The 25,791-nt window shown below is 47.2% G+C and overlaps 1 protein-coding gene and 1 long non-coding RNA gene across 4 annotated transcripts in view; one reads left to right on the forward strand and one right to left on the reverse strand.

The window, feature by feature from the left end:
- Positions 1–1,827: 1,827 nt before the first annotated feature.
- Positions 1,828–11,428, forward strand: LOC129735291 (uncharacterized). The gene is made up of 2 exons (XR_008730713.1): positions 1,828–4,308; positions 9,803–11,428. It is a non-coding gene; the product is annotated as an uncharacterized LOC129735291 (long non-coding RNA).
- Positions 11,429–16,648: 5,220 nt separating this feature from the next.
- The window catches only part of ADAMTS3 (ADAM metallopeptidase with thrombospondin type 1 motif 3), a 139,441-nt gene continuing 130,298 nt past the window's right edge, over positions 16,649–25,791 (reverse strand). For 2 of the 3 annotated variants that reach the window (XM_055716158.1, XM_055716150.1), the window contains exons 19-23: positions 25,639–25,771; positions 25,169–25,376; positions 24,311–24,428; positions 21,406–21,549; positions 16,649–18,603 (exon numbers count right to left, since the gene is read on the reverse strand). In XM_055716158.1, the coding sequence (XP_055572133.1) occupies positions 18,035–18,603; positions 21,406–21,549; positions 24,311–24,428; positions 25,169–25,376; positions 25,639–25,771 (1,172 nt within the window). In that variant the 3' untranslated portion in view covers positions 16,649–18,034. The remainder of the gene's footprint in view (positions 18,604–21,405; positions 21,550–24,310; positions 24,429–25,168; positions 25,377–25,638; positions 25,772–25,791) is intronic. The other variant, XM_055716164.1, reaches the window with a different exon arrangement.

Here is a 25,791-nt window from a genome sequence, read left to right on the forward strand (position 1 = left end):
CAGGTTTTGCCTTACCTGGTTTTGCCTCCCCAAAATCCAACTCTCACCCAGACCCTATGGCACAAGTTGGTAGTATTCATCCCACCACGATCACTAACAGCTTTCTCCCTCCTCATGTGGCTAAAGGGTGGAAGAAGGGAATCTTATGAAGGCCAACAAGTACTCCAGGCCCAGGTCACATCCCCATATCCTGAGCAAGAAAAGAAGCTCCAGGGCTCTGACTTAAACTGGAAGAAATGCCCCTGCTCTCAGGGGCCTCCCCACAGTACCCCTCCATGGGTACATGTTGCTGAAACAGCCCTTTTAGCTGAACTATACTTAAAGACATAATAGAAACCTTGCCAAAGACCAGGAGAACAAGGAGTTCTACCTTAATGCTATAATCAGACTGATAACTTTGTCTTATTGCTTATGTCTAGAAATTAACAGGCATGCTTTAAAGAGAACATGCTCTAGCTTTATTTTATTGGCCAGTAGAAGTTAATAAAAAAAAAAAAGGTCACATACTGCCACTAACTCAGGTAATGCAGACAGATTGCAATAGAACTGGAAGACAAACAAACCTAATGACAGCAGGACACCAGCCACCACCACCCCACCCCCCAGTATCTAAGCAGAAATGAAAGGCAGCCCAAATCCACTACCCAAATAAAAGCAGAAGAATAAAGACAGCAATAAAATACCAAGACAAACAAGAAAAGAAGAAAATTTACAACATGCTTACTGCTGAAGCGAGAAATAAGGCCGCTGCTCTGAGCTTAAATGCAGGGCTGGTGCCACATCAGGGCAGGGTGTGTGGGTGGTGGAGGCTCCAGGTGAGGCCATTTGGTGCTGGGGACCTGGTGGGATGCTCTGAATGCCTCTATCAGCAGCTGAAAGCAAGCAGCTCTGACATATTCACTGACACCTCCAGTGCCGGCTTCCCAGCAAGGCTGTCAATGTCCTTCAGAGTGAGGCAGAAACATCATCTCGGTTTAGGAGATGTCAAAGCATCTTCTCTGTAGTGACACACAGTGAGGGTGAGCAGTGAGAAGCGTGTGTGGTACATGTGCTGTTAGCAGTTACCGTACATGCAGTGGTCTTTCTGAACCATATCATTAGATCTGACTATGTGGTGAGGTCAGTCCTGGTTTTTTTTGTTCCTCAAGTAGGAAAACAATTGATGGACACAGACTATGAACTGAACTGTTACTACCTGATTTACCTACTTCAGTCTGCCTACTTTCAAATCAATCAACAAGCTGAAAGTAGAAAGACCCATTTCAAATAATAAGTATGGAGACAGAGAGACAAGGGAGAAACGGTTTCAGCTTTTCCAGATCCCAGACCCGTCCGGAGTACCAGGCTGGCATGATTTTCAGCCAGCAGCACAGATGGCTGTAGCAGAGGCAAGGAGGTCTCTGTGGATTCTGTACAGGGATAGGAGCATCAATCTCACACTTAGATTAGGTATGTGTATTTTGTTATACGCCTCATACGCTTGTAACAGTCCCATCTGGCCTGACAAAGGAAAAAAATAATCTGAAATTTGAAACACCTCATTCTCGTGTTTCAGAAAAGAAGCCTTTTCTGCCAGGAAAATATTGAAATGTTCCTGTTCAGCTGGAAGCACTGTTTTTGTGTGTGTGCATACACCACGATGTACTGCTGCCTTGGGCATGGGAGTATTCAACCAGCAGAGCAGGATTCACATTTGTGTCCTGGCTGAGTTGCTCACGGATGTGATGGTGTGAATATTTGCTTTCTTTTCCTCAGAATGGCTCACAAAGTATGGGTGCATTGTGGGGCTATCTTGTGGCCTAATTTCTTCTCCTAATTTAAAAGCCTTTTAGTTGTTAAAGGGGAAGTAGCTGTGCTGGAGATGAACTATACTTGGGATTGCGGTTATAGACCTGCTTTTTTTCTTGTAGGTCCTGAAGCAGACTGTGACACTGCTGTCACATAGGATGTCATTGTAGATGCTTGTGACAGGCTCAGAGGGTAATGATCTCCTCTCCTCTATAATGGATCAATAGCTCCCAAAACAAAAGCTCAGGGTGAGTGCTTTTGTTTTTATCTTCAAATAAAGCACCTGTGTGTCCTCTCAGGCACAGTGTTAGTGGCATGTGTGCCATCATAACATACTACGTGAGGACTGGCTGAGAGGGTAGAAAGTCCTTGGCAGGTAAGGAAAAAAAAAATGGTATCAAACTTCATACTAAGTGTAAGGCCATGATTTATGCTGCAGCAATGATTTCTGGTTGTTAAGGCTGGGATCTCATCAGAAAGAAATATCAGGGAAGAAGGAAGCTCTGGCTTCATTAACCCAAGGAAAGTACAAGTGAGTTAGTAACTTCGTGGGATCATAGGACAGCACAACATGAAGTACTTCTGATGGAGGTGGTGGTTTTTAAAGTTCCCTGGAGTATTAGAGAGCCTTCACCTGGAATAATCTCTATTAGTCAAAGCCCACACCTTCAGGAAAAGTTAATTTAAAACGAATTCACAGAGATGCTGCTGAAGGACTGGAAGAGGATACCCTTTGTAAGACAGAAGCTACACAGAGCTCCCCATTGTGTAGCCCACACAGCACATGCTGAGGCAGGATCTCCTTTTTCACTGTTCTTGAACCTCAGAAGTAAATACCGGGAAACCCCCCCCCCCGGCATGTTCAGCTACAAGAAAGTGTTGAAAGGGTACCTCTTGGGTGTAAGGTGGCAATGAACACATTTAGGTAGGAATACAGAAAGCATTTTAAATGGAAAAAACATAAGCAAAAAGCACCCCTGTTGCAGCTCTATCAAAACTAGCCAGCTGCAACAAGGCTTTTACCATCACATACCAGATTAACTTCAATAAGTAGTTAGCACACCTTGCCCTGGCACAGCCACCAATGCCCCACAAGGTTTCAACAGTTCATCTACTGTTCCTGCTGTTCTCCATACTCTTCAGGCAAGCCCACCCTACTTCTTGCCTCTGCTGCATCCTTCTCCTTGCCTCTCCTACCTCTAGGGCACCAGCACCCACACCCTCCCTCTGCTTCTTCCACAATTCTCTCCATTGCCTGCCCTTCATACAGTCCTTAGAGCTATTTAACTACTTAGCAGGAACCACTCAACAGTCACAGCTGCACCTTATCCACATCAGCCAACCCACCCCCAAGCCAGCCCACAGCTGTATATTATCAATGTTAATTAACCCAGCTTCATTCCTCTACACACCCCCAAATATTCTTAATATGGGATTTTTTTCATCTTGAAAAAATGCTTCCTTTGCGAATCCTGAACTCTCAGTGAAGCCAGTGAGATAGCCATCCTGACATGGTGTGAGCAAATATAAGCTCTGACCTGTGCAGGCAAGAATAGAGCCAACACTGGGAAAGGTTTCTTGAGTGGAATTTCAAAACCTAAACTGGCCAGCTTTTACACTTCATACTCTTTTCCCCTCTGGTTTCACATAGCTGCCCTTTCTCTCCATCTTTCGTTAGACAAGAATTCAAAAGAAATTATTTTTGGCTATAGTAATTTTCTATAGCTAGGGACATTAGCTGTAACTGGAGATTTATTTTGAGTCAGATGGGTTGCTCAGGGTTGGGAGGAAAATGGGCCTGGGATGACCGTGTTGTTGTCTGGGGAGTATGGACTTTTTTAGGAGCGAAAAGAAATGAGGGGAGCATTACTTCTAGAAGCAAAGTTCAGAAGCTTAGGTGGGCTCAGCAGTGCAGATATACATGCGTTTAGGATGTCAGATGTAGCATGTCTGCAGAACAGCAGAGAAAGTTGATCTGAGATACTTAAGACCTTCAGCATTTGATTTTGTTACTCAAATGTGATGTTATGCTGGACAGCCTTGAAAACTGCATTTCAGCTTAAAGGGAGACTACATCAGAGGTGCAGGTAAGTCCTGGATGCTTCTGAGCACATTTCTAAACACAGTATCTTAAAAAAAAAACAGCTGGGCTTCAGTCTGAGCAGATAAGGGAGGACAGCTGCTGCTGGAAATCCAGCTGGGATGGATTTTAGGCGTGCATTCATTCCTCCCTTAATTTCTTACTATGAAAGATGTTTTACTGACTTACTGTGGCTTAGAAGGGAATGACCACATACTAAGCTGAAACTTGCTACAATTGCAAACCTGTCTTTTGGGTTCATTTCTATGTTTAACCTTCCTGGGGGCAGACTGACACCAATCTGTAGATTGTTTCTTCTGTCAGTGTTCTTTTATTTGCAGGATGGACACATCTGTCTCCAAAGAATATGTAACTTGTTCTCCCTTAGTACAAAACTGACTTCTCTGCGTTTCTTTCTGCTGCTACACCATTGCTTTAGGGTGAGAGTTACTCATTTTTCGCCAAAACTAACAGCAATTGGGCTTCCAGGTCCTCTGGGCAGCCCTGAAATTATTTCCTCACAGTACCTGACTCCAGGTACGGCACTTGTTTTCTCTGCAAATTCTTGCTGGCTCCCCTGTTGTCCCTGTAGCAGACACAGGCAGTGTAGTGTTGTTGACTGCCTTGGATGTTATTAATGATCTGTGGGGTTGGATTAGTGTGTCCTCAGATCTCCTTCCCAGCGAAGCCTGCTTTGTCCTGACAGCTTGCTCTGCTTGGAGAGAAGTGGAAGCTCGGGTCTCTGCTCTCCGCTCCCAAGTGTCACAAAATGTCACATTTTTTTTTCTTCCTCCATCTTGCTGCTGTATGTTACCCCTTCTGCAAGTAACGTGCATTGAAAACAGGTACCCAGACACAAAAATGAACAGCCTCAACAACAACTAGCAACCTTAGAGGTCCCTCCGTCAGGCAGCGGTTAGCTAAAGGCCGTCCCGTCTGAAACACCAGCCCTTATTCTGCTCTTGTGCTCAACAACAAGCAGTCGGGCCCTGTCCGGGAAGGGGTCTGCACGGGCCAGGTGGATGCTATGAGAGGCCAACAGTCAGCACATTTTTGGGTGGCAAGGTGCCCGAGCACCTTCCACAGGACAGCGTGTGCTCCCTTCCCTCGCCGCCTTCCCACTGCCGGCACGGAGCACCACAGGCCTTGCGGGAGCGGGCCTGCAGCAGGGCCTGGGGAAGGCGCAGGGAGCACGGCCCCTGCCTTCTGGGCCTTGGTGGGCTACGCGGGGCCAGGCAGAGCCAGAGAAGGCGCTACTCACATTCTGGAAGCAGAATTACTTATCAAATTAAAGGTTAGAGCGCCAGGCCCGCCCCCGCCCCGCGGGGCTGCTTGTGGGGATGCGCCCCCGCCGCTAGGCGGCGCCCCGGCAGGGGCTGCTCCCGCCCGCCTCGCCATCGGCTCGTCCTCGGAGGCGCTGCGACGGCTGCTCGCTGCTGCGAGGCCTCAACGGGCAGGGCGGCGCAGTGCCGCCCGCCGCCGCCAGGGGCGCCGCCTCCGCGGGAGCAGCGCCGGCCGGCACGGGGGGAGGGGGCACCGGGACTGAAGGGGGTCCCCGGCCTGAGGAGAGCGGGGGAGCCCTGGCTGGGGGGCAGGAGACCTGCCGTGCCCAGGGCTCCGGGGCCCAAGTCCGAGCGACCTGGGGGCCCCACCGTGCTCCCGGTGCACCCCTGGCCCGGCCACGCTGAGGGGGGGCTGGGCCCAGGCAGGGCCCGGTGATGGCTGCTGGGGGCGGCCGGGCCCAGGCCGGGTCTGAGGCGGCGCCCGGGCTGGGGGTGTCTGCGCCCCAGCGGGGTTGGGGCAGGGGGTGTTGGGCCTGGCTGGGCAGAGTGGGGCTGGTGGGACCCTCGAGTTGGGCGGGAGGGGGGGGCAGCCCTGTCTCTTGGGCAGCCCCGCGGGGCTGAGCCGGGGGTGCAGGACCCTGTGCCCGGAGGACACGCAGGGAGCAACCCTGGGCACAAGGTCTGCAGGGTGGCTGCGGGTGACATCCCCTGTGAAGAGCCCCCATGGTGGCGGGTGGGGGGCTTGTGCCCAGCTTCTCATCCCAGGAGCTGCGGCTGCGCTTGTTCCTGGCTGTGGGTGCCAGGGATCACCGAGCCCCATCTCCCATGCTGTGCTCGCCCTGGGGCCTTGTTTCATGTGTTGTACCCCTGGGGTGACACCATGAACAAGGTGTGGGACAGGCGGGCACTGCTCGCCCTTCACCCCCTCTGCGTCAGTGTGAGAGTCACTATGCCTGCCTGTCAGCATGGGGATCTGGGCTCTGGTGGGATTCCCGACAGGGACAAAACGCCTGTCCCTGTTCCATACCACTTACTGGGGGTCGGCAGTGATGTGTATGTTGGGTGGGCAGCATGTCCTGCCCCACTTTGGGGCACAGGGCCCTTCACGCTGCCTGTTGGCAACACAAACCTGTTTGCTGCACTTCGTGTCCGCCTGTGCAGGCTTGGGGGATGGGGACTTTGGGGAGGGCGGTGCAGCTGCAGGTGCCATCTCTGAGGTCTCCTTGGGTGGAGTTCAGGCATCTGGGGCAGATTTTATGGTCCCTGTGTCGCACAAGTACTGCTGGGTTTGTCATGATCCCCATATGAGCCATTTGATCTTGATTGTTCTGGGCTGTGCCCATCTCCAGCCCTGGACAGGCTGGGATGGTTTGGGCTGCACTGTTGGGGCGTTCCCTGGGGGCACGGTCTCAGCATCCAAATCCACAGAGCGGATGAGAGATGGACTGTCAGAACTTTCTAGGGCTCTCCAAAGTGGGGAAGCAGCTCCTTACTGCCCTAATCATGGTAAATAAAAGGCAGCAGGAGGACGACCACCAAGACCTGGATGCACCTGAATGCCAAAGTCTTCCATTACCGGTGTTTGTCCAGTTTCTTGTTCCCAGCTTCAGGCGTCAGCAGCTTCTTTGCAGAATGGGTTTTGTTTCTCCCTTCAAAAACCCCAGAGCTGCAGCTGCTTCCCAGCAGGCCAGGGCTGGGGTTGGTGGAATTAGATACCTGCATGGCTGGGGGCAGCAGGGCCAGGACCAGAACTGCTCTGGCAGTTCTTTGGGTCACCTGAGCAAGAACAGCCTTTCTGCAGCAGCTTCTGATGAGTTCAAGGGTGTTGTTAAATGCATTTTTGTTTAATACTTTAGCTTTTGGTGAACACAGTTTACTTGCCGATATGTTTAAGCAGCTGTTCTCAGTCTCCTGTGTGCGCTTGCTAGCCATGTGTTAAGGTTAAGATGTAAAGTTAAAACTGAAGACTAAAGGTAAAAAGTTTTGACTTTGCACAGCAGTCATTGCACGTTTTTTTACCGTGCTTTTCTCTCCCTCCCCAAAAACTGAGTGTTTTATTGTCACTCGTCCCTCCCCAAGCCCTTTCCATCCACACGCCTGGCCCCACAGTCTCTCAGTCACTGGTTTCTTGCTGCGAGCCCGTGAGTGACCGGGGCAGACACTGCACTGACTGCTGGCCCTGAAGTTTCCCAGCGGCAGGAGCTGTGGTTGCTGTGCTGCCTGTGCTCTGGCAGCTCCGCAGAGCTCTGCTGTGTGCCAGGCACAACAGCCGCTTGCTCGCAGGGCTGCCAGCATGGGGGCAACCGCGGCTCAGGGGAAGCAGCTGAGGCTCAGGAGCTGCTGGCAAGTGGGAACTTCAGTGGTGGCTGCGGTGACATTGCTGGGGGCCTAGGGCTGTAGCAGATACCTCAGCCAAAGGATGGCCTGGTCTTGGACACACGGACTTTGATTTGTGGGAGCTGAGAGCTATCCCTGAGGGATAAAGGACACCTCGAACATCCGAGGTAGTGCTGGCCTCTCTGATGTGGCTTTGCAATCCTCCTGGCATTGGCTGGTGTTGCAGAGAAGCGGCTCTGGCAAGGTGGACTCCAGGGGCATCTGGATCAACAGAGAACTAGCATGAATGCTGCAGAAATAGAGCTGCTCCACCAAGTTTATCTGTGGTCAGCAGTTCACAGCGTGGGTGCCAGTGACGAGGCAAATATGCTGGTCCTGAGCCTTGGAAGGGTGTGAGAACCCTGGATGAACCCACGTTTGGGGTGCCCCAATGTGGCTGAGCAAGCATTTCCTCTTGTGGGTGTGCACTTTGGCTGCCAGCCCCTCTCCTCAGTGGGTGCGGGATGGACAGGCTCTGGGTCCTGCTCCACTCCTCCGCCCTGGGGCAAGCACGCAGGCCAGCTGGGGAGAGCAGTTTGTTGCCCTCCCCCTGGCACAGGACCCCCTGTGGGTGCCCATCCAGGGCCTGGTGACTTTCACAGCGGGTTTTGGCACTGATTCTCTGGGGTCCCATCTAGAGGAGCAGCAGCTGCAGCTTGGTTCATGGGGCTGGCACTCCCCAGCAGCTCCCCATTTCAGCCACAGGATCAGCCCCTGCTCAAACCATGAACTAGCAACAGCCATACGGGCCCCGCATGCTGTATCTCCTGCCCAGTCCCATCCCTGACAAGAGTGGCTCCTGTCCTGCCCCCAAAACATGGGACCTGGTCTCTGTTCCTGAGCACTAAAGCGTGGGACAGACTGAGCCCACGTGCTTGGCTCCAGCGCTGGGCACACGAGCGCAGTCTGAAGCCCCAGGCACACAGGGCTCAGGCTCTGCTTCAAGCCCCTCAGACACAGCACTCGGTCTCTCCTTGTGAGCCCAAAAACCGGTTTAGTGACCCTGGTTTCAAGACAGTAAAACACAGGACTTAGTCTCCGAACCCGCAAATTGACCAAATGAGCTGAGTGCCAAGACTCCAAGGCACAGCACGTGTCTCTGTTTCTAAACCTGGCCCAATGAGCCTGGCTTCAATCCCTCAAAATGCAGCACTTTGTCTCTGTTCCTGCACCCCAAAGTTGGCCCAATGAGCCTGCCTTAAAGCCCCCAAAACAGCCTTGGTCCCTGTTTCTGAGCCCAAACACACAAGACTTGTGTGCCCATTGGAGCCCAGAATCTGGCCATGTGAGCCTTGTTTTGAGCCCCCCAAATGCAGGGCGTAGCTTCTGCGTTTGACCCCAAAACAGGACTTAGTTTCTGAAACCCAACACTGGCCCAATGAGCCTGGCTTCAAGCCTCTGGCACACAAGACTTCTTTGTCCCCACTTCTGAGTGCCGAACCTGGCACAACAAGCCCAGCTTTGAGCCCCAGACCCACAGGGGCTTCAGCCCCCATTCCTGAGCCTGGACTCACCGGACCGGGTCTCCGTTTCCCAGGCTTGGTGCCTGCCCCAACCCAGCGCCCTGGAGCCGCTGCACTCACTCGCTGTCCCCGACCCGAACTGGCCCCTGCACCCTGGCACGGCTCTGCTCGGGAGCCCCAAGACCGGCCCCAGAAGCCCGGGCCCCAGCACCACCGCGCAAGAGCTGGGCCCGGAGGCCCCGGGCAGCCACGGGCCCGACCTTTGATTCCACAGTCCCCAGCGGGGCCGGGGCTCCCCAGGCCGCGGGTTGGGTCCCATGCACACAAGCGATGGAGTGTGCTGGGGGGAGACATTAAATAGGAATTTGGAGCAATGTTAGCGATGGGCTGGCCTGCTTTGTGAATGCCTGGGAGAGGAAGGAACAAGGCGCTTACTGTTCGTCTTCTGCATCCCTCTCGCCAGCTGCTGTACGGGGCAGCGTGAGTGGATGCATGCATGTAGATCTCTTTCAAGCATGGCAGGAACCTAAGGCATAGGGTATGAGGGCATCCCCAGGGAAGAAGCTGTGAGTCCAGCCAGGCTGGTGGCAGGCTTTCCACCTCGGGGCACGAATTTGTCTCTAACTCCTGCCACCACTGTCCACTGCTTCCTGGAAAACACCCAGCTAGGATCTAGTCTCTAACCAGAAGGAAATATCCAAGTGCAGAGAGGGGAGTGAGGCAACAGGAAAACCAGCCTTTGTCCTCATCCATCATCATTCTGCACTCCAAGTCCTGAAAGGACCAGTTTTCATGCCTTTGCACCCTTCCAGGTCTCCCCAAATCAAGAACAGCCACTGCAGTGATGTCAGGCTCACCTTCAGGAGGAAAATTCCCCTTGCTCAGAGTTGGAGGAAGGTCACAGAAAGACACCGAGAGAGATGTAGCCTTACGTGGGTTTTTTTCCCCCAACATCTAACAAGCAAAGGTAAGGCTCCTGTAAAGATGCTTTTGGCTTTTCATGCATACTTTGGATTTCAGGCGAGAGAAAGCTTCACGTCTGCATTTACCTGCAGAGGTCTGGGTGATCTGCCTACGTGTTTCTCCTAAGAGAGTCCGGATTACTTTGCTTTTAGCCCCTCTTCACTAATGACTTGGAAACAGCTGAGAGATTCTCGGCCACTGCAAGTGACACAGGAGATTAAGCAAGACACTTAGGACTTTCAAAATGCATTTACTTAGGCTCAGAAAGCACGCCTCAGTTTTAAACAGCTTTCCTGTATAATTATCAGTGATTTATAGCAGTACCTCCTTCCCAAGTCACGGGAGCCTGGAAGCATGTTAAACGTTACTAGTTGCCAATGACACATTAAAAAGTGATTGCTTTTCCTCAGGAGCATAAGCCTCCTCAACTGGCACTGCAATAACTTGAGCCACCTGCACTGATGTCACACCCAGAGAGTACCTGATGTAAAAACCACTGGGGGAAGAGAATTCGGCCCTGCATTTTCAGATCTGTTAACTGTAACTACCCAGAATTTTGTAAGGGGTTGTGAATACATGGCCCGTGGAGGGGGAAGGCTACCAGGGGACAGACGGTCATCTTATGTGTCCCTTGCTCGTATATTCTTTTTTTGTAGTCCATTTTTGACTACAGCAAGAAAGAACAACCTGGGCTACATGGCCAGGCTGTTCCAGCTCACCTTCCCCTGTGCACTAGGTTTCCTAGGAAATAAAAGGAGGACAGTGAGTTGCCATTTTAAGTTTTACATTTCTTTTTTCTTTAATGGTGCTATTAAAATGTGTTCAAGTTTCTACATGAAGAGGCTTGTCTCACAGAGCCACCCTCATGTGGGAAGTGGCCTGTGCTCTCCCGTCTCTTACAGGAGCGTAGCAATGGCTTGGGACAAACTGAGTGTAGGAAGGTCTGTTTCTTCCTTGCCTTCAGTTCTGTAGAGATAGTTAAGTCATTTAGGATTGGTACTAGAACCTAAGAGCTCCTCTTGTACCCTTTGGTGTCTGGGTCCAGGACCTGCGTACCATGAAACACAGGAAATTAATTTAGTTGGACTATTGTAATTTTGATTTCACGAATACCCATGCAATCGTCATGTTCAATGCAACGCAGTCATTCCAAGGAGGGAAAGGAGTAGCTGTGACTCATCCCTACAGAGTAAATCACTGTTCTTTTACGTGTGCATACATTTGGATTGATGACCCACCAAATTTCAAAGGGGTTTTGCGCTTCACTTATGATGTGGAACAGAAGTAAAAGTAACTGGCTAAAATGTTGTGCATTGTACCCCAAAGAAATTTACCCTTGTAAAATGAACACCAAGTGACAAAGATAAAAAGCTCTTACCCATCCTGAACTACTGCAGCTTCTTCAGCAGCATCACAGGGATCACATCTCCACTTCTGTCCCAGGTGGTGTTTTTTGTTTGTTTGTTTGTTTTTTTTTTTTTTTTTTTTTTAAATAAAATATTAGCTAGTGTGAAAAAATACTGTAACTAAAAGGGAAGAAAGCTCTCCTAGAGCAGCCTGGGAATCATCTTCATCTATGAAGAAGGAAAGAGTTTATATTCTCCATAACATAGAATACTATGTACCCCATACATTATATTATATACCCCATAACTAAGGACGGGGATTTCCTTTCCACATCAGCACTGTCATGTGGTCCTAAAACTCAATCGGTTCAACAAGACCTCACACGCAGAGCCTGAAACACAAATAATAAATAAGAGAAGGTATTTCTGTGGGTTAGCAGATGGCGATTTATTTGTCTGAATAATAGGATGTGATTTTGCTGATTGATCCTTCTAAAGCACTGCCTTCCTGCACAGGGTCTTCCACGTAACTCCAACCCCCCAGTCCTGGAAAGCCGAGATTGCTTTGCTGTCTCCGTCCTTCCTGCCACTGGCTGCCCCCTCTGCCCACCCTTTGGCCTCCCTAAGAGGACACCTTACCTAGAAGCTGACACTTCACAGGCTGTTGCTAAATAACCCAGCTGGGTGTGCTGGTTCCATCTCCACCATCAGCGCTCCCTTATCTTAATGCCTTCTGAACCGAGAGACTTCCACACAAAATTTAAAACAGAGGCTTTCCCCCCGCTTTTTGCTGCAATGAACAAGGCGCAGTCCGTGCGACACCTGCCATGTGAGGGATTGGACATTTGGCACAACCTTTCCTTCAGAAAACCAGGGAAAACCCGAAGTGAATAATACATGCAAGTGTGATCAGTTTCCCTAAGCCTGAACTTCCTTTGTACATTCTACAACCTCAAAAAGGAAAAGGACTTCTATTTTGAATCTAGATGGTTGGCATCTTCCCAAGATACTGGGTAAAGCTGCTGGAATCTCTCTGCCTTAATGACAATTCAAACGATGGCAGGCTTAAATTGTCTTTTCAGATACCTCTCGCTAATACTTCAAAAAACTATTAGAGTTTTAAATTATATCTTATGTAATATTTATATTTTGTTTAATATTTATATAATTATATTTCTGTTTTAAGAGAATGAACACCTGAATTCTGTCACATGAAAAACTACCTGTGTGGGCCTTGCAGGATTTTTTCAGCAGTGTTTTAACAAGCTCTCATCTGGCAGCACCTGGAAGTTGCGAGAGCAGTTGAAGTTGCAGTTTCCCATTAGAACAGATACCTCTCAGGTATTGTCATTCCCCGAGCAGTTCCAGAAGTGGAAAACCAGCCCAGTTTACAACTGTTGTTCCTGCCAATAACACACCATTTACCTAACAGGTTGCCTATTGAACTTTGATTAATAGAGCTTTTTAGGACTCTCAAGTGGTGCTTAAATAGAATTTTTTAAATACTCTTGCCTATGTATTAGTACTAAGTGTTAGTATTAGTGCTCTCTACAAGAATGCGAATTCAACTAGGCACTTCAGATTTACTTGCCTGGCTTAAAACTGTCAAGAACCTACTTGGTGAACGTAATTCTCGGCGGAACACAGAGGTTTAGCTGAAACCTGAAGCCAAACTGAGTGATACGAACTTCTCTTGTCAAGGCAGTGGGTTGGAAATTTGGCCTGGTGGGAAAATCACCTTGGGGAGGGGGAATTAGAGAAAATTGGGTCCTAATAGAAGCGTAATATCACAGAAAGCTTTTTTCAGAGTAAAATACAGCTCTGCCTTTCAGGACAGCTGGCATGCACGGAATCTACATCACCACAGCTCCCCAGACAGTGCATCCTGCCAGCTCAGCACATGCTGACGGGAATGACAGAGGGTGGAGCGGAGCAGAGACACCGCAGCCAGGCTCTGTCGTGCTCCCTGCAGCAAGAGGAATCTGACGGTCTGGTAAGCTTCATAGCAGTTCTCACATGAAGAATATATGAGATGATGTCCATTGCTGAACTGACCATTGTGGTGAAATTACTTTCCTTAGATGAAATAATCTCATTGCAATACTAACGCACACCTCCACCCCAAAGTTACCTGCCTGCACCTCACTGGGTACGTGATAGCAATCAGTAACAACGATATCTATGACCAGAGTCACTCAAGCTCCACCTAAATGTGATGGAAATGGACCAGTCCTGGACTGAAATCAGTCCAGACGGGGGGGAATTGTTGTCTAAGCTCCCAGATTACCCAACTGTGATTCAGTGTTCGCAAAGCTAGGTCAGTCTGAGTCAATCTGAAGTTGTTATGAATGAAGGGATTTCTAATCAAGGGAGTCAGCCTTGGGGGGATGAGAAACAAAGGACAGATAGTGAAAAGAACACTGTTATCTAAGTTATGCAGAAAGAAGCCTTCCAGTGAGGAAAGTTCTAGCTATGAGAGGAAGCAGGACGATAAAGTGTTGCAACCCACTGACATCAACTGAAAACGAGTTGAAAATAGGACAAAGGTAATTGTGGCAGCGGGACATCGCAACCTCCAACTCAAATAGCCCCCCTGAAAGAGGCAAACCCTGCTTGGAGAGTGTGCGGAGTTAGCAGAGACCCTCAGCAGTGCTGCCTGGGGATGTGCCCTGATTGTATGGGAAGCGAGAAACTTGTAATCAGTCCTATGTATGATAATGCATATGCAATGTGCTGTGATGTATAAAAGGTGGACAGATGAGGGGAGAAGTTAGGGGAGACTCCATCGTAACTTCTGGGATCGGTTGATGGGCTGAACTTGTCTTCTCCCCCCATAGGGATGCTATTGGGTAAGGACTTTGTTCTATGCGCGCTAAGTAACTCTCACGCTGGCTGTTATCAGTGATTACAGGTTAGCTGTATGTAGTTGGGTTGTATATCATGTCAAGCTTGTTTTTGCAGACAGTCGCCATCACCAGCAATCGCAAACCCTAATTTGTTATGATTATATTAATAAAGAGTGTTATTCTGTAAACTGTTAGTGTGAGTCTTCTGTGGGTGCTAGCAGTTGCTGGCAGCAGGTAACATACTTGAATAAAGCGGGCAGACCCACTGAGGGTCTCCCTGATGCTGCTGCCATGTTTCCCTGACCGAGGCAGTCGAATCACCCCCCGATCCAGCGGGACTGCTCAGTGAAGGGTCCCTGTAATGGGACCAACAGACTGGTCGGGCACAAGGGTTTTGGCTTTCCTGGGGTGCTGAGAGACAGATCAAACACCCGGGGCTGAGGGAATCTCCCCCCAACCCTGCCCCTTCACATGACAAGCCTCTTGGTATTAATTTTCTGGTTTGCTCACCCCCCTTTTTAAAAAAAATAATGTCACTTAGTGGTTTTTTGTGACATAATTTAGCATTAAAATCAGTAATTACCGACCAAATACCGAAACACTACTGGCCAATTCCAGCACAAGCCACCGCACCAGAACCTGTAGCAGCAATTAGATCTCCCTCTCAGCTTCTCTTCTGCTAGGTTAAAGACCCAAAGTTTTTGTAGACTCGGTTAAAATCCCAAAGTTCCTCTAGATTCCACCTCTGAGATGAAGACCTCCCTGTTTTCTTACCAGATTCCCTTTTCCCTAGAAGTTCCAGTCCAGATCTACTGTTCTCAAAATCGGGCAACCAGAACCACAGAAAAATTGTCACCAGCCTTTTGGAGCAACAGCAGCGTGACCTGCCTTGGGTGGCTGAACCGGAGCGTGGGCACCGTGACATGAGTTGCCTTTCCTTCCGCAAGCACAAGCCTGGCTCAGCAGGGCTGTGCGCCTGCTCGCAAGGATGCTGCCCCTCATGTGTCCCCCCTTGTCCCTGCATCGTGCTGTCTTCTGGGCACAGGGACATTGTGACTTGGGGTAAACAAGAAACACAGCAATTATATCAAAGGAGGCATTTGAGAGTGGGCGGTCTCAAAACTTGTTGCAGATACATAGACCAGAAGGCCAGGACTCTTCTTAAAACATGCAGTTGTTTTAAAATAACGAGGGTGAGGTGGAGTTTTTTTGGTCATTAGCGTCTGGCGCAGATCTGAAATCCCATCAGCTCAAAAAACATTTCCAGGTAAAGGAGAAGAGGGCAGCTGTCTCCTGTTTGTCTGGCACGGAACCCCTTAGACAGCTTTTCTCAAAAAGCCAAGCCCCAAATGTTACATGTTCTTGAAAAAAGGGTTGGAGCTGCTACCTAGATGCTCACACGTGTACTAGGGAGTCTTTGGATCACTGGAAATGGACGCTTTCCTTTCCCTCCCAGCTTCTTTGCAACCTGCCCTCTCCAGCGGTAAAAGGACGACCTCCTGTTTCTAAAAAATCAAGTTGATTAGTTAATTCAAATGAGCTTTTTACCAAGACAGTAAAGGTTGTGCCAGTGTAAATTGCCCTTTGCTTTGCAAAAGATGAAACCTAAAAATGAAAAAAAAAAAACCAGGTGAATGAAACCAGAGAAAGACTTGTTATGTTAAAGACTTTATTGTTACGTGCTCCCCAATACAACAAACAGTATCAGTAGTGTACACTTTATAGAAAGAGAAATTAGCCTGGTAGAAAAGAAATCAAAAAGGTACAAGGATTATCTACACCCACGTTGTATATATGTAAAAGATAAAGACAGAGAGAAAAGAGAATCTGACTTTTGGGGAATTTTAAAGAAACAAACACACCCTATTTGTTTGAGGCTCAGGGATTGTCTGTACAGTCTGTTTAATACTAATTTCTTGGACCTTCAAAAGCCTTGCAGAAAGGCAGCAGCAATTCTTTAGAGGTGTCAATACTTTCGTGGGTTAGACTACACGCATCACGATGCAAGATGCCTCCTGCAGAGCGTGACCCTGTACCTCCCCGAACAGGGTTAACCTACCTGCATTCTCATTGCCTTCTGAAAGTCTTCTGGCAACAATTTTCATCCTTATTTCTTCCTCGTGATTCCGCATAAGCATTACAGATGTCTCTAGAATTTAATCTTTGGGGTCCTAATCTACTTTATAGCATTTTAGAGGTACATATTCACTGTTCTTTTAAAGGGGTCATGAGGATTTTTTTTATGGGGAAGCAAAAATTGCACGTGAAACTTTAATAACCTGTTTAGAAATTAAAGATGCCTGTAATAAAAACTGTCATAAGACTTTTTTTTTCTTTTTTTTAAAGAATAAGATCAACAATTTCTCTACAGTAGTTTAGTTAGCTTAGATTTCTGTTCTATCCGTATGACATAGCACATACAGGTATCTAATTACATCTCTCTATTTTATCTTGGCAAAAAGAATAGTCAACTGCCCTTAGTGTAAATATTTAGTACATAAAATACTATCAAGAAATCAACTTTTAATAAATATCTTTAGTTCTCCATCCTATATACAAGTACTTTACAGCAACACACAGGAGAGAGTGCGATTGGGTGGACTGTGAACAAGATGGTTATTGACATAAATTACTAGTACATTATTGCAGTCAGATGCATTGTGGTTGTGGAGATTTTGAGGTGAACCATGCTAAAAAATAAATATCTCTCTCACCTTTAAATCAATGCTTCCAGTAGGAAAAAAAATTATCTATTTTAAGTCTTGCCACAGCTATTTCTTGTTAGTGCCTATTCTACCTCTGTGATGCTTTTTCAGCTTCAGAAATAACAAACAGATCATCTGGAAAGCAGAACTCATTTTTGACTCGTGAACATTACAGTACTTACAGTATATACACGGTTTCCTACACTGGTCTGACCTCTTCGGCGAAAGGAGGCTTAAAGGACGGCACTGCTACTCCTGACCTGAAGCAATGCTGCTCAGTATAGGCTGCGGGTGTCCGGGTTCATTTCACAGGCACATAAAATTCTTCTTCCAACCGGTGACTGGAATTGCACTAAAGTTTCTAAACCTACTTATACTGGGCGGGTGGCTGTAAGTAAACTCATACCTTTAGGTTTACACTCCCCGCCTCCCCTCCCTATTTCAAAAGAAAGCATCGTGTTGTTGGTACTCCAAAAAACCCAACCCTTTCCTAGTGTCAGTAGATGTAATTTGTAACGAAAATGGAACTCCTCCTTTTATGATAATGCTGCTTTACAAATCAACTCTTGGAATGTAAATAAGGCAGTACTCGATGGCAGGCACCTAGCAATTGTCCAGAATGCAACATAGGTAAACAGTTGTCTGACAGCACACAACTCTTAAAAATAATACTGATTTTCTGCAATATACAGTATTTACACAACAGCTGCAAGTTTGCTCATACAATATCCGTTTATATAGATAAATTAGCAAAACGAGTCTTATGGATTCAGTTGTTCCATTACAAAAGTATAGTGTAAACATTTGGTACCTCTTGTAGTGGGGTGTTTTCTATGAGTGAGTGTTTAGAACCAAAAATAACGAGGTGGGTGCTGAGGTCAGGGCCATTTTTCTTACTAGAGCTTGATGGATGACGCCCTCAGCAACTTGGGAATATTCTTTGGTGCTTTCCCCCAATGCGTTCAAGCTAGCCAGGTAACACAGCATGGGAGGAGGACGGGAGCAACTAGAAAGTGAACCAGCACTTCTTGTTCTTTGTATTTACAAGGAAAATGAGTTGATGACCTGCAGTGTCTTGCCTGTGGAAAGCAGCATGCACCATAGTGTCCAGAAGTAAGGACATTGAACCCAAAGCGCCAAACAGAGCCTCTTTCCATGGCTATCCTCCAACAAGGCATCTGCGTTCATCTTTCCACAGTGGGGGACCTCGAAGGCCATCCCTTCTCAGCGTGCTTCTCACTCTTTCTTGAGGTTCTCGGTGGAGAAGGAGCACCCGCCGCCGTGTTATTAGCTGGCACCACAGGAACAGCTGCTGCCAGTGCAAGGGCATCGTGAGGACTGAGATTGCTGCTGTTGACAGGTGACTGGTGGAGCAAAGCAAACAGCCTTGAAGACTTCCTTGCCTGGGGAGCTCTCCATTGCGGAAATTCAGCGCCTTTGGGCTCGGCGTTGGATGGGGAGACCTTCGTACCCACGTCCTCTTCGGCAAAAGGAAGCCTGCCCAGAGAACTTCTCGCGGGCAGGAGCTGTGCGTAGCGGGGCACTACGGGCGTTGGCATCATCAAAGCCTGAGGCAGATTGAACATTGCTTTCTCTGTGGTTTCAGCAGCTTCGGTAAGGAGCAGCGGTGGGAGGGTGCTGCTGCGCTTACTGCAGGACTCACAGCACAGCTTGTTGTAGCCAGGGATGGAGCAGTAACGTGCAAGCACTTCCATCTGACAGAAGATAGATTTGTCTCCCATACAGGGCTCATCTGCAAAACAAATGCATGTTGATCGTAAACCTACTGAAGAGCACCGAAATGCCCGAACAGTGTTTAGATGGGCACTGATAAAGTTCTGCCTGTGTTTCATAAACCTCGAGCTACTCTGAACAGGCCACCTGAGATGCTTCATCCCCTGACAGAACTCACTGCCACCCTGAAAAATAACCGTAGCTGGGAACCAAAGAAATCAGCAGTCACCTTGAAAATGTCAGCTTCTGTGCACACCAGAAGTGAAGAGCTGTGGAAAGGCACGTTGTATTTGCGGAGGGCCACAGACAACATTTTCCAGTGCTAACCCGCTAGAGCTCCCACCTACTAGGCCAGGTGTAGTCCTACCCACCCCAAATCACCTTCACTTCTAGCCTGAGGACACTATCTATCAACACCATTCAGAATAACAAAATCTTCCCTTAAAGACATTAAATCCCAGTTAAATCCCATTAAATCTCTCAAGGATGCCTTTTATATGATGTCTTAAAATAAAATATTAAGAGTTGGATAAAATTTTGTTGGGACATAGTCTGAAGTTTTTCTGTGACCTAACCGTAACTGGAGAACCAATGGAAAGCTTTTAACAGATAGGTCAGATGTAAGACGCCTTGAAGTTAAACTTGTGGCGTTCCTTTCAGTCAGGGAAAAGATCTCCAGGAGGTCAAGGATCTGTCAGAGATCCCAAAAATGTCAATTATTTCTTTCAGCATTGACTAAGTGTTTGCTCCGCAGACAGAGATGCAGTGGTCACGTTGGACAAAACAGGCGGAAAGGAAAGCAGTAACATAAGAAGCCAGAAGAAAAATAAGGCTTTGATATCAAGCTAAGAGCACATCAGTACTCGGGCTCCTTCAGCCTGTCACACGAGCTCAAAGGTAAAGTCTTAAATTTTACTGTTGCCAGGCCTGGGACAAACACAGAGCATTTGTAACACTCATGAGTAGGTCGCACTGTTAAGAATTTCTGTTCTGAACCTTGCAGTCTGTTGTACTGACTGTGTCAAGGTAACAAGCTCGCTGGGCAGTTTGGCATTCTGTATGGAGAATGTGAGTTTAAACTGAAACTTCACTCTCACAGAAAAAGTCAGATTCTCAGTATTTGAGCAGAGCTGCATCAAGGCACAGAAGAAGATGGGAGGTTGGCTCTGAGCATTTGAAATGAACTGCACTATTTGAAGATTTTAAAATGAGGAGATTTAATACTCCCTTTTTATTCTCCTCCCTGTGTCTAACTCATCCTACTGCTCATTTATACTGTTACTTATCTGTGTAGCATGGACTATCACATGCCTCGGCAGCATCAGCACCCAACCAAGTAATGCGGGAAGGCACCTCGGAAGGTCACCGCACCCAGCCTCTCAGCAGGGTCCACGCTGCTCAGAAGAGCACCTTGCTGTTTTCAAGCCAACGCATCTGTAGGCAAAGGGGGAATGACTTTCCCAAGGACATCTACAGGGCGCCCCCAAAACAGGCCCTGTGTTTCAGTGTTGCCTGCCAGCCTAACCTGCCTTCCTCCCATGGGGCGCTCAGCCCAGCGGCTGGGACTCTGAGGAACGTGGGGCATGGGTGCCTCCCCTCCGCCTCCTGAATCGGGTGCTAAGGCTCTGGCAGCACTCCGGAATCAGACCAGGAACCAACAAACATGCAACACTTCGCAGGACATAAAACCAGGGATGGGGACAAATGAGTACCTCGGTGCATCCAGTAACTATTCAAACACTCTGGGGACAGATCAGCAAGAGGTTTCCTTAGCAGACTTTCCCTAAGATATCACGGCTGGCCTAAAATGGTGTTGATGGATTTTACTTAAATCCATTTTTGCTCAAAATAGAAGTACGCAAAATTATAATGTGAAAAGCCAAAAGTTAACCCCAGATACTGAGAAGATCTGTTCCACATCTAGTCCTCCAGTCACAGCTAGCAATTACATAGTCAACATTTTAATGAGCAACAGATGGCACGTAACACCACATATTAAGCTCTGAAATTAAATAACCTTTCTGTACCGTGATTATTTTTTCACCTGTGTACAGATGCTGCCTCAACACATGTTAACAGTATGCTAGGCAACCCAGTTTTCCTATTTTAAAATACTAACTGTAGCCCAACCTCTCGATCAGCGTAAATCAGCTTAGTTCCACTTGTACTCAGTAAAATTACACACACATACATCAGTGGGGTTGTGGGACATTGTTTATAAAAAGCAAATTATATGACTGCGGCACGTAATAGAAAAGTTTTCCTTGCTTCTAATCCCAGTGTGCTTCCTTGGGTGGATGTTTGTTGGTTCTTGACAAACCCAGCATTAAATTTGCAGCTCTGCGTGGGAATATACGTACTCCATGAAGGCACTATAAGACTATTTTCAGCAGGAATTTAGCATGGGAAATTCAAGTGCTATATTTATAATTCATCTAAACTAGAAAAGCTAATACTGAAACACAAATCTTTGCATCACACACAGAACAATTTTTATGCTTCCATGCAAATGAAAGCACCCAATCTGGAAAGTTATGGCAGCTGTCTCATTAACACGTTGTGATTTATATCAGTATATAAGGCAAAGCAAACAGTATCACCTAAAGTGACAAACCAAAAAAGAAAGTACCAAACAACTATTTTTTGCTTTCCCATAGTGCCAATGCATCTTACTTGGTCCTTTTCTCACCCGGTTAATTTTTGTGGTGTTGGTTTGTAATGGTTTAGCTTTCGTGACTCGAGCAATAGTGCAAAGATTTGGTTTTGTACTCATCTACTTTCAGCAGGTTCCGTAAATACAATCTTGGAGTCGCATACTCACATAATCCCTTTTTTTTATTTGTTAGGTTAATTCTGCACAACCTAGTCAACCACTTCCTATTCAGTATGTAAGTGCTTGTATCCTTCCGCTGATGATCATGGTAAAAATTCTCCTTCTCACAATCTGTTACTTGCTTCACGGTAACTAAGAGTAGAAGACACAAGAAAGCGTATCGGCTCCCTAGGGAATCTTTAGAAGATGAAGCTACTAGAATGTCATTTAAATCAACTAAAAAAATATCACATTAGTTTTCAAAACTGACAGGTCTCTTACAGAAGGCATCACTGGAACTCTGAAGTACATTGCTTGCTGGCAGCATCCCACTGAGAAAACATGCTGAAAATTGGGATTTAGGGACTGCAATTTAAAAACATGTTTTCTTCTTCATTCAGTATCTTGTGTTGTGAAGCAGGGACAGCTCATATCAAGCCCTTCTCAGGGTCTGTTTTATACAGGTTCTTACACAGAGCTCATCTGTTCATCTGAACACCACAAAATCCCTTCTTTTAATCTGGCCCAGCCACAGAAATGTGACTGCTGCTCAGATTATTGCAGGATAAAATCCTGCCACCTGTCTCCTAATCACAGAGGCATATAAAGTTCAAATGAAATACCTATGGAGATGTCCTCATTTTTCCACACTATGAGACTCGGCTCCACCAAGGTATACCGTGGAAGACCTGGTGGCTCTTCTCCCTTAGGCAGGCATATGTTTTTTTAATGAAATGGAAGAAAAATGCTCATACGCCACGTAGCGCAAAAGCAATCACACCAACTGTGGCAAATATTCATGACAACCCCGCTAAGGTTCAACTCTCAGCAACCTTGCGTGTAGGCAGTAAATCATTTGTCAAAACCACCTGATACAGACTGATGGCCGAGACTAAAGCCCTGAAAAGCAAAATAGTAATCAAGGCTATACAGATTTAGAAGTAAAGGAATGCCACGCATGACCATGTGTAAAGAGTTTCTCTACATAAATATTACAGAATGCTATCGATATTTTAGCTGTATTCCCCCCAAATATATAGAACGTGGTAGAAACCACATCAGAAAAGTGTGGTGAAAAAGAAACCGTGTGGTCTGGAAGAACACTGTCAGCTGCTTACTGCTCGGTAAAAGTTTCGTCCCAAAGCCCCGAGCAGAGCAGGGAGCTCTGAGCTCAAAGCAGAGAGGCGGGTGTAGCGTGGCCAAGGAACAGAACCCACAGGGACCCTGTGGCTTTGTCAGGGGTGTGAGGGACTTGGCCCGGTGTACCTGTTCATGCCCTCATGGCTCACAGTGCTTCCATAAAGCGCAGCTCGTGCTATAGGTTTGCTGCACCGAGGCCACATATATCAGTGGCCATTAGTTCACGCATTGTTAATAGCTGTTGCAGTGCGCGGCTGTGACCTCTCTCTTTAGCAAATGCACGTAGCGTTTCAGAACGCTGTTAGACACCCCTCCTCCTTTCACCACATAAATCCTTCAGTCACCGGGGCATGCGAGATGGGTGCACATTAAACATCAAAACCTCTAAAAATACAGTGAGTATTAACCAATGTAGTGCAACTGCAATTTGTAAATGGCCCCGTACAAGGCCATCTGTTGCTTATATCCCATACAAGTGGGTCTTACAGGCCAGTGGCACCGGGCTCTCAGTATTATTTACAGCGAAAGAGATGTAGCACTCTCACAAGGAGAAAAAAGATGGTGTGCTGCTTGATTTTGAAAGGTAGGAATGTAACGCTGGCTATTCAAGGAAATGTCAACTGATGCTTAAAGCACAGATTCTTAAGGTGATACTTTAAGGCACAAGATCAAAACTATGTGAATAGTTTTGCAAAGATGTAGCCCTCATTTATTTCAGTTTGGAAATATTTTTATCACCAGTCAAAACCAAGTTTTTGGATCTTGTTTACAGTCATAGATAAGGATTTGCTCCCACCTAGTGGATACAGCTTTTATAATTTTTCATTGCTCCCAGAATTGTTTCCTGCTCGGAGTTCTTATGCTGGCAGAAGACAAGTACGGGCAAAAGCAGACACATCTACCAGACTTGCGGGAAGCAATTCGATGTGCTCTGTGGGAAAACACGCTGCGCCTTCTAAGAACTCTTACTTTTTTTCTTCTACCACGTAGTGATCAGCGTGTCAGGACTACCGTGAGGGATTTAAAAAACAAACAAACCCCAAATCTTACAGAGTCAAGGACCCAAAGGAAGAAACACTTTGCTGTCATAAAACCAACTTAAAAATCTGTTTGAACAATTCTAGGAGAACACTGTCATGAGATTCCCAGGAACCTCATTAATGCTCTGTGGTTCCATTTTTATGTTTGGGTTGTTGGGGTTTTTTGGGTTGGTTTTTTTTTTCATTTTCAATTGGCAGACTTGCAAAACTTTTCCCGGGATTTAGAAGTTGAGCCGAGTTTACTTTGGATTGCCGTTCACCTTTAGCAGAGATTCTTGTACACACAACTTAGGCTAACATGTTTAAACCCCCCATTTCAGCCTGTTTTCCTGCAGCCATGTTAGCAGTAACACGCTGGACTAAATGACAAGGTGCCTTTAGCTGGAAAAAAGAAGGAAAAATCTCTGAGGAAGGGTGTGTTTTCTAGCATGTGAGAGATGATCGGTGGTGTGTGGTTGTCACCTGGCAGTGGAATAGCTTTTAAAACACAGTACACGTTTGGTGTGCACACTACCTGCTCTAAGTGTAGGCTCTGCCTTGCCTTAGAAACCTGTACCATGAACACAGAAAGCTTAACTTTTATTCAGACCTAAATATAGGTCTTTTAGTTTTCACTGGAATTCACTCAGGGATGAAATCTGTGTCTAACATTTCAGCCCAGCACCATGCTATCTCCCCCGGCGGCACTGCGCCAGGAATTGTTAATGCAGTCATTTTTAAGACGGTTCTCTTACCATTACAGGGAGCGAGTTTACAAACCCTCACTGACTCTGGCTTTTCTCCATCACACTGGTCACCAGCACGGCACATGATCTGCCGGGTCTCGGTTCCCTCCCCGCAGGTCACAGAACACTACGAAACAGACACAAGAAATTCAGGACATTCAGCTTTCACAGCAATGTGCAGAAATTAATGTGTCTAAAATAGCCCAAGGTTGGCTTTCAGGTCAGGCTACACATTCCAGCAATTTGTTTTGAAAGCAGACATGAATGAAGGCTGATGTTATGGAGAAATATGCAGAGGAGGAGGGTGGTTTTTAACTTGGTTCTTGCTTTCTGTAATGTTAAATGTATTATTAGAGTGTATTCTGAACTTTGCTATTTATTCCTCCTGTAGCCGATACCTATTTTGACCACGTAACCTAAAGAGAATACAAAGGGCAGAGAAAGCTCAGTGTTCGCTGAGTCAGCTGTAGGGTTCAGCTGCTTGCTCCTAAGTCATTACAACAATATCAACACTTGCAGAAACTCTGTGATTCCAAACCAGTCCAAGCTGGTTAAAAAATGTTATGCTATCCTCAGAAGTGGGGAAAGTGAGAAGTTGGAAACTTGGAGAAAAGCAAGCAAAATTTCAACATGTGTTCTGCAGGACTGTCTATCTGATATTGTGAACGTTTTCCTTGCTGCTTTCTGGAGAAGCCTGGAGAGTGGCAGAAGCCCATGAAGCTGGAAGTCATCATCTGCTGCAGATTTTTAGGTTTTGGGAAACTGTCCGGAGCAGTCCAGAGCTTTCAGCCCAGGCGCAGATCTGACTTGGGAGGCATGAGATAGTAGCAAAGGTACATTACTAACTTGTGACTACTGCTTGCCTACCTCAGACCAGGGTCCAGCTTTCCACTGCGCAGGGCACGGTACCCGGTTGCACGGCCGGCGACTGTCGGGGCGATCTCCACTACAGTACTTGAAATGGACGGAGCGGTTTGCACCATCATGAAGGGGCTGAATGCACCGCACGGTACGGATCTGGTAGCCTGAACTCCCACAGGTTTTTGTGCAGTATTCCCACTCATCTGTTGCCCAGCTGGGAAGTAAAAAGGAATAAGACACTGTCACAACTTTTACCTATTATCCATACTGCTGCCAGGTGAGGCAGCTCTTAGTATACAATATTGTGATGGAACCACGCAATAAGGTCAATAACTACTCTTACACAGGTAGAAAAAAACATAACACAGGAACTCCAGTCTAGAAAGCTGTCAGCATCCTACCAGATTTGGCTTGGGCTAACTTCCACACCCACCACAAGGAGCAATCGTTTGTGTCTTTGTGCAAGATGTACTTACAGAGGCTGTGTGCACTCTTGAAGATTGCACATTCTACGAATGGGCTTTGGCTTTTTGCTGGCTTCACAGAAGCTGCGATGAACCATTTTGTTATCACTTTTCCTGCGGCACCCATATTTGGTGTACTGGAACCCTGGAAAGTATTTTGGAAAA

This window comes from Falco cherrug, chromosome 1, assembly GCF_023634085.1.
Source record: "Falco cherrug isolate bFalChe1 chromosome 1, bFalChe1.pri, whole genome shotgun sequence".
Lineage (NCBI taxonomy): Eukaryota > Metazoa > Chordata > Aves > Falconiformes > Falconidae > Falco > Falco cherrug.